The following is a 10002-nucleotide window of genomic DNA, read 5'->3' on the forward strand; positions in this document are numbered from 1 at the left end:
TAGACCAACCAATACTAGTGACTAAAACCCCGGTCACCAAACAAAATAAAAAGGTCATGATTACTCTAGACCAAAATGAATGTCATAGAGTATGATAAAAGAACACCACTTCAAAAATATTCGTCCTTACAGGACTCAACCAGAATTCCTGTTAAAATAAACACAGCTTATATTAAAACCTGAAATGGTGTATAAAGAAATAAACATTTAAAACGGAAAAATGCATAATGGAGAACAGAGGGGTTTCACTGCAATGTAAAATGGGTATTCCACATAATATTTGAAAAAGATATGTGTTAATGAGTTATCTCCCTCACATTCTATGGCCACGGAAACCGTTCCTCACACTGGCTGCGATCGCACCAGCCGCAAATCGAAGTGAATACCCATTGTATGGTTCCTCTATAATATAAACATTAGACAGTGCACGTACGCACACACTCACTTAATAACCTCTCCCTTGAAGCGTGACGTCACTGTCAAGTTCAATGCTTGAAGGACTTCACCTTCTGAATCCACAGATATCATAAAGCTTCCATCATTGTGTCACGTTGTCCCCATGCATCTTGGCCATGATCGGAAGGCACTAATGAAAGCGTCAGATACCCGCTGTATCTAACCGTGGAACATACCAACGTCAACAAAAAAGGCCACCTGCACCGGACACACCTTTCACAGGCCAGCAATCAGTCAGCTTTAAGTCTTTATATATATATATATATATATATATATATATATATATATATATATATATATATATATATATATATATATATATATATATATTATATATATATATAAATATATATATATATATATATATATATATATATTATATATATAAATATATATATATATATATATAAATATATATATATATATATATATATATATATATATATATATATATATATATATATATATATATATATATATATATATATATATATATATATATATATATATATATATAAATATTATATATATATATATATATATAAATATATATATATATATATATATATATATACTAAATCGATAACACTGATAATCAACTTTTTTATTTTATAGCATATGCACAAAAATTATACATACACACACACGCACACACACACACACACACACACACACACACACATATATATATATATATATATATATATATATATATATATATATATATATATATATATATATATAAAAAGAGAGAGATGACATAATTATTCACCATGCATATTTGAAATAAAAAAACGGTGATTCTTGAGATAAGATGATATAGATAACAAATGTCCATACTGGGGGATTTGGAAACTCCTAAACTATGCACAGTATTAAATCAGGCTTAAAGATGGTGTTTAGTGTACAGTAGAGTTTAAAAAACAATGAGTACTGTCCATAGATAAACAAAATAATAATTAGCCAAACATATCAAAACACAAAAAAGTAAAATAAATCAATGATCAATATGTGAACATAATTTTCATAACAGTAAGAGTAAACTACAAGAGAATCTATTAGTGCATTTTAAAAAGACGATATGTTACATCCTTAACATGAACAATATTTTTGTCCGTGTCTGTTTTCATGAATTATTTCCTAATTACCTTCGGATAAATCTGGAAAACTGCGACAACAGGAAAGCATATCTATAAATATTTGTACGTTATTAAATCTCAAACATACTGTATAGTCTGAACTAGGACCTAGCTGGAAGTGGGTCCTCTAGAGCTCCTTGAGGTTATTCTCAAGTACAGGTAAAGCACTCGGTGCCGTCCCGAGTACTGTCTCCAGGCTGGAGGGTTAGCATGAATAAATCCACGTGCACTCTTTTGGTTTGTCATAATACATCCTTGTTTTATTAATACATGTCTGACTGTTTGTCTGTACAGGGGCACTAGTTTAAAGATATTTAAAAGACCACTGGTTCTCCACCCACACACACACACACATACACAAACGCACACAAATCGAAATACCAAGATACATGGAAGGAAAGAGGAATTATAATTATTTTTAGAGTATATTCCCAGCCCTTTTATTTTGTTTCGTTTTTCACACTGTTTTCGTTCGTTAGAATAAGAAATTTACCGCCAATTTGTAATAATTTAGAAAAAAAAATCATGGATTTCTAAATTTAAATCAAAGTCACGAGGTAAAACACAAATATTTGCAGAATGAACAGCAGCACAAGAATGCACTTGCCTGTAACACTTTCGGAATATTTTTGGGTCATGAGCAGAACTTATACCATTTTCCCCCTGTATAAAATTACCCAAATCACCGCCAGGCTTGAAAGTTAAAGTAAACAAACTTATTAAAACTCTTGCTTGAGTTTCGAGAATATATTATGAAATACATTTCAGGATTTTAATGGAATTCCATTCTGTGGTAAGTAGCCGCTAATCTCTGTATATAGTCTGTTTTTTTACTTATGAATAGAAGCAACTGCACAACTTTCATGCAGTCATACTTTCTAAATTTGTTACTTGGAAAACTGGAAACTGGGCATACTTGAAAATGATATGAATATATAAAAGACAAGTGTTCTTTCCTCTAAAAACGCTTTCAAGGTGAAGAAATTATTATATTTTACATGCACAGTCGTTTTTCTTTAGTTCATCGTTCAAAATAATGAGATGTTGAAAATCTGGTAAAAACATGAAATAAAAAAAAAATGACAATACATAAAGGAAAATGGAGCAGCAGCATCAACTTGGGAAACCGCCCCCCCTCCTCCCAAAAACGTGAAATAAACTTGTGTTTTATGAAAATACCACTTTGTAAATGGAACGTACTGCAGTAGATATAAAAAATAAAATAAAATTTATGTTGCACAATGATTCATTAGTAAATTAACAAAACAGTTGTAAGAGTATATTTCCACAACTGGCAACGAAAAGCGAAATGAGCGAAGAGATGTCACCACAATCCTTTCATTGTATGCCATGATTACTATATGCATCCTACAAGGATGGGCGGAATACTCGTCCATTTGTCCACTGAATGAAAGAATTAAGCACTGATGTTAACAGGAATCCAACGCCACGATTAACAATTTGCAGAAAAAGAAAAAGAGCATTACTAAAGAAACTGATGAAGACAGAGTAAATACAATTAGCAGAGAGTGGTCTTATTTTCTGCCAGAAACAGCTCAACAAACAGCGGCCAAGAAACGGATGTCTTTCATCAAATGTTCCAGATGACGGACATTTTACTGCGCAACACATAACTGACACCATGGACATCACTATTGGTTCAATGCAAACCATTTTGACAGACAACTCAGAGGGTGAGCTAACTTTGTCATAAAGAGTACCAAGAATGCTGGTACCAGACAAGAAGCTGACCATAACGAAAAGTTCCTGGACAATTTTGACTTATTTCCAGGCTAAAACATTTTTACAATTGATTAGCAACATGGGATAATGCATAGGCCCACCACTCTGGACCTGAACTCACAGTAAGCAATGAAAGCACGATGGCTCCCCACCTCCCAAACAATTTAAGCAAGGTGAGGACACCCTATACTTTGAAATTCTGAAGTATTATCATGGCAGGCTACTTTGAAAAGTGTCAAACCCTACGTGGATAATGGCACATTCATCTGATTTAGGCAGATTAAAAAATCAAGATGAAATGCTGACAAAAGCTCCAAGTGGGCATGTTGCCACTCCAGAACAGTACATCTGTCTTGACACTACAAGGGCAGTGGCCAACTGTCGCTTTGAATTTTCCCTCATGCCTCTATTCACCTGTCCAGAAACCGAAAGAGTTCTTTTCCCCAAAATCATATCCTATTCCCTGGCTTCCATTTTCGGTGCAATAATGAAATTATTTATTCTATGGAGTATTTACAGGTCCAGGATGCAACCAGGATTAACTTGCAGTTAGATATCTCACAATCTCATCCTAAAGTTTTTCTAGATCCAGCAAGACAAGAACCCGAGCCATCCTTAGGTAAAGGGAAAAGTTGCAAAGGTTACATCATAATATCTCTCTCTCTCTCTCTCTCTCTCTCTCTCTCTCTATTTATATATATATATATATATATATATATATATATATATATATATATATATATATATATATATATATATATATATATATATACACCTTCATACCAATATAATTGAAATAAATAAAAACAATTCTTTCACAACACTTTCCTTTCCCCAATATGCTTATTAATATTCATTTCTAGGAACTACATGTTGCCAACAATCACACAGGACTATATATGAACCATTCCATATTTTTTTTTTTTTATGTGGTTTGCAATGAGGGAAAACTGGAAATTAATGCGGAAGTGGGAAGCGCTGGGACTAGCCGTGTTCTTGAGACTATTACATTCCCGTTATTAAAATTACACCCGGTTATTTTGACCACCTGTCCCCGAAATTACACGATGTTGGGCAAATTGCTGGTTTTTCGCCAGTGTTTTTAGCTGATGTTTTACAAACTTTATATTGCTCAGATTTCAAGGTTTTAATGTGCGTTTCCTTCAACGGTAACATTATTAACCAAATGTTTTTTGGAGTAAATTCTCAAATCGTGCTTTAAAACACATTAATGTACAGCTAAAATAAATGCTGTCGTTAAAAGGTAATTTGAGTTTTATTAGCTAATTAAGTAAATTTGCATCTGTAAATCTTATGTTTTATGATTGCAATTTTCTTTCAATTTATTTATAATCTATTTTCTCCCTCTTCTTTCCCCCTTTTTTTATTTCGTAACTCACTTCCTGCTCTGCTTGTTGTCCCTTAGAATTCTACTAACAAAGGTAATTCTCTGCCTTGAGAAACAAAGAACAGCAAAAGCGGAGTGCATCCCTTTTAGGAGCAATAGATTAGCTTCGTCTACGAGGTAAAGGTTAACAACAAAAGACCCGGAAGTAGTAAGAGAATTCTAAGTTAAGGTGTTTAAGAGGTCGAAATGCCTCTTGAAATCATCTGTCAAGGAGTTACTAAGCTATGAGGACTGAATGATAAATGTGATCCGACGAAAGTTACTCGACAGGGGGGGGGACACATTCCTCAAATGTATGCTCATATAAAAATGACATTATTATTATTTCGCTAATGCACATTCCTGATGCCTGACTTCTTTTTTCACTAAGCGAACTTACCCCCATCAGTACCAAGGATATAACCGTGCTATTTATCCAATGTTTACATTGTCGCTTTTCTTTTGCCATTTTTACGTCGTTCTTTTCTTCAGGAGAGAGGTACATCATTATTTCAGTTTTTGAGAACTTAATTATCATGGGGTACATTTGTACAGGGATATTTCATCATTAACAGGGTTTTTGAGAAATTGAGTTATATGGGGGTGCCTATACAGCATGTGTATAATTATAATTTATTGGCTTTTACAACTGAATTGATATTGGGTACCAGATGTAGATATAGCCGTGCTATTTATCCAATGTTTACTTTCTTTCCAATACTCTCATACTGCAAGGATTTCGGTGGGTCCAACCTGACTTTTATATTGGGATATTAATCACGAATATGAACGTAAAATCGCAACATACTGCAATGTACTGATTTTTTTTCCAAAATATCTCTTCGTCAACAGATCGGACTTTCCGTCATATTCATCCTGTTGAGTTCGGTAGCAGAGGCCACAATTAGCCAGCTGGGCAGTATCTACATCATTACTCCTCAGCTACACGAGACAGATCCTTACGCTGCTAAAAGGTATGACTCCTTATGTTAACATAGAAATAACAGAACATATACCATCTAAGATGTGAAAGATTTAACATTTCTTTGGCAATTTTCACGTCTGGAGGAAGTAATCGAAGTTGATTTCCACTGTTTTCTTCTGAAGTGGTTTTAGGAAAGGTTAAGCTGATACTATTTTCCAACATAAAGGGATGTTTTCAATTTTTCTGAAAGGACAGGACTGAAAAAGTTTTTAGTTTTACAGACCACTGAGCTGATTAACAGCTCTCCTAGGGCTGGCCCGATTAGACTTATTTTACGTGGCTAAGAACCAACAGCAACGGGACCTAAACTGTGGAATGTTATTCATCACCAGAAATAAATTCCTCTAACTCTTCATCAGCCGGCTGCGGAATTGAACTCCGACCCATCGAATGACAGTCTGAAGCTCTACCGAGTCGGCCAACAAAGGGCTAGGACAGGACTGAAAAGGCAAGTTTCATTACCATGAAGTAAATTCTAAAGTAATTCAAGTTCAAATTTTTTTTAAAGATTTTAAATGAAATTTACCGCTATAATTATTATTGGCTAAAAGATGAATTTCTTCAGAGCAAGCTAAATCATCCTTAATTTTAATATTAAACTCCCAGAATAAAAAAATTGCCGATAAGTTAATAAAAAAAAAAAGAACAGCAGCATAAGAAGAACAAGGGTAATCAATAGCTAACAGCGCCTAACACAAACTCAGTTCTTCTTCTTCTTTTAACGTGCTTTCCCCCCCCATTTTTTTGTATGGGGTAAGCACGATGTCTTCTTTTGAAGGACTTTGATTTGGCTTTGGGGTAGACTGTAGTCTCGATCGGCTACCCTGCCTGACATCTCTTAGACCCCGGTAGCGTATGTACATGTATCGTACCAAATCACCAGCTCCATTCCTCCCAGCAGCGAGGAGAATTGAGCTGTTAGGTCGACAGATCGAGACGTGTGAGGTGTCTTATGTTTTTAGAAGATGTTGGAGTGGCTTTGTTTGTGTGCCTAACACAAACTCAGTAATCATCTATAAATACGGAATAAGAAAAATAGGGCAAAGAAAGGCGATTAAATGTAAAACAAAAACAATCAAAGCTTAGAGTCCTAAACTGTGGAGAGTTAACCTAAAAAGCTATGCAGTAAACGAAGTTTTGCGAATAATAGTATTCAGGTCACCGCCTGGCGCAAAGTAGCTAAACCGATACTTAAAATCACAAGAGCAAAGCCTAAACTAACCTAAACACTTGGCAGTGTTAAATTGTCAGTTTTTCATCGTCAACTGGAGAATGCCAAATCATCACTGCCTACTTTCACATCAAAAGGATCTATAATTAAGTCATAATAAAGGATGGTATTCGCATAAAATAAGAAAAATGTTTTTACGGTCTAAGTGTGTAAATTATAACAGGTTTTCAGTTATCTGATATGAAAATGAGGATATAAAAGGAGGTTTAAGAGATAAAACATGTTAATTTGTTTCGAACAAAAGAAGTAGGTATTCGTGTCATCAAAATATGAAAATGATTATAGAGCAATCATTCACTCTTTTCACTCAGAAGGCAAATATGCTTCAAGTTACTGTTTGCACATAGAAATTAAAATGTCAGGTAAACTTTTTCACCAAAATGAAAAGTAAACAAAGAAATGTATGCCCAAGAAGAGCAACGAGAATTATAATTTTCGGCAATGTACGAGTTATTACGAAATGTTCCGTACTAAAGCACTCACTAACTATACATAAAACAACTCATAATAGTGTTTATAGGTTTTAAAATCAATTTTGTGAGGAGAATTATGTACATACGTATAAATATGAATAAATAAATATTTCTGGAGAGGCATAGTGAATTAGAAATTAATAATTTATATAAATATATAAACACACACACCCATAATTTTTAATTCACTATGCCTCTTCAGAAATATATTTATATTTATATTTATACATACACACACACACACACACACACACACACACACATATATATATATATATATATATATATATATATATATATATATATATATATATATATATATATATATATATATATGTATGTATGTATCATTATAACTAACTATATGCATATGTACAGTATATAATGTATGCATGTATGTGTGAATGGATATCCAGCGAAAGTAATATTTAGAGTAAAGCGTTGTTGAATTCGACTGAAACGCCGCATTTTAATACTATGAAGATATAGCACAGAAATAATTCCATTTCATACTTTCCGTCCAGGAACCGAGTAGCGTTCCAGGCGAAGCACGGCGTCCTGGGATCGCGGCTGATCGAATCCTTTGGCAACGGCCATTTCTATCCAGAGCACCACGGCATCTACAGAAGGACCGTGAGCTACAGTTACCCAAGGATGCCATATTACTACCTGGAGAGGAAATAATTTCGTGTGTTAGATAATGCAGAGCATTTACATTCATTTGTATATATGGTTTTGTTGATGAGTTTTGGTGCAATATGAATAATATTATTTTTAGAGATGCCTTTGGAATATACATAAGAACAGAACAAACACTGCCTTTATGACGATGTAAATTTAACTGTGTGTGTGTGTGTGTGTGTTATTATGTAGAGTAATGGTCGCTTGCACACACTTGTATGTATGTATATATATATATATATATATATATATATATATATATATATATATATATATATATATATATGTATATATATATATATATATATATATATATATATATATATATAGATAGATAACATATATATATATATATATATATATATATATAAATATATACATACTGTATATATAGGTATATATATATATAAATATATACATATGTATATATATATATATATATATGGATATATATATATATATATAATTATATATATGTGTGTAAGTGTGTGTGTATCTATTTGTATGTGGGTGTATAATGCTTCAGAAATCACAGACATGCACGTGATTCATTATCGGCCGATGCCAGAGGAAATGTTCGAGAGGAAATGACTGAGTGCCAAGTACTTTCGTGTTATTTGACATGAAAGTACTTAGCAGTTTGTTGCTTCCTTTTAAACACTTCCTGCGGCTTCAGTTGATGTGCGTGTAAACAAAATTTTACTGCTATTCAAAATGTTCCACCATCAATGTCTCATTGCATACTAAGTCACTTTCTCAAACTGAGATTACTATATGAAAAAACTAAATGAAATTTATGGAAATGAACCACTTTTATAAAATGCTAAAACATGTGCGAAAAGCAGTCAAAAGAATTTATTTATTTATTTAATGAAATCTATCATAAAAAGGGTGAAAACAGAGGGCGAAAACCCTACTTATTTAACTGAATCTTTCATAAAAACAATGAATAGCGAGAAAAATAAGTACCTAAAATTTGTATACAGCGTTCAAGACCAGCCTGTCTTTGCACCGTCTTGAAACCAGTTGGAATAGTGAAATTATCATCATCACTTTTAATCAAAAACCCTTACGGCTCCTGACGTACACACATTCATAGCAAAAATGTTGAGAAGTTTAATTTATTGCACAAAAAGATTGAGAGAGCAACAGAAAGAAACGGGAATTCGTTGAGAGAGAGAGAGAGAGAGAGAGAGAGAGAGAGAGAGAGAGAGAGAGAGAGAGAGAGAGAGAGAGAGAGAAAGCTTACCCATTAATCATGCATTTATTTTAAATTCATGTAAACACAGCATTCCTCGACGCAATAATAAAAGATAAACAGCGGGAATTCGGGTTAGCAAACCCTGAAATGAACTGTACACGTCGATATGTTTGCGAGTAATCATAGCTGAAGATTTAATACGGCGCCCAAATGGAAGGCAACAATAAATTATCTGAATCCTGACTTTTCGAGGATGGATAACTTCAATTTACGTAATCGACTTTCAGGTTGGTAATAAGAACTATGTCGCACAATATGTACGTTATTCATTTCATAATTCAAGTTTTATTTAATTTGAATATGGGATTGTATTGTTCGTGATGTGTTTTTTGCCAAGTTGTATTTAAACAAGACTATTATTGTTTGTAAAATCTTATGATTCATCGTCGAGATTCCATGGAGGTATTTTGGAGTATAATGTGTATTAATCATTAAAGCAGCCTACCGTGATTTTGTGAAAGCACTTCACGATAACTACAAAATTCCAATTCCAAATTTCAGGTAGGAAACAGGGAATAGTTATCGGCAAAAAAAATCGATAACTCATTTTGTTTGATTATTTACTCGCCAAACTCTCGTGATGTAAGAATTCCATGTAAATAATTTATGGGGAATATGAAGAAAAGCATCAATTGCCGCAGTATCT

The 10002-nt window shown here is 33.3% G+C and overlaps 1 protein-coding gene across 1 annotated transcript in view; it reads left to right on the forward strand.

The window, feature by feature from the left end:
• Positions 1–8289, forward strand: part of LOC136851742 (uncharacterized) — a 39867-nt gene extending 31578 nt beyond the window's left edge. Inside the window, exons 2-3 of the mRNA XM_067126071.1 lie at positions 5578–5699; positions 7939–8289. Of these exons, the coding sequence (XP_066982172.1) occupies positions 5578–5699; positions 7939–8098 (282 nt within the window). The 3' untranslated portion in view covers positions 8099–8289. The remainder of the gene's footprint in view (positions 1–5577; positions 5700–7938) is intronic.
• The last annotated feature ends 1713 nt before the right edge of the window (positions 8290–10002 follow it).

Source organism: Macrobrachium rosenbergii, chromosome 24 (genome assembly GCF_040412425.1).
Source record: "Macrobrachium rosenbergii isolate ZJJX-2024 chromosome 24, ASM4041242v1, whole genome shotgun sequence".
Classification (NCBI taxonomy): domain Eukaryota; kingdom Metazoa; phylum Arthropoda; class Malacostraca; order Decapoda; family Palaemonidae; genus Macrobrachium; species Macrobrachium rosenbergii.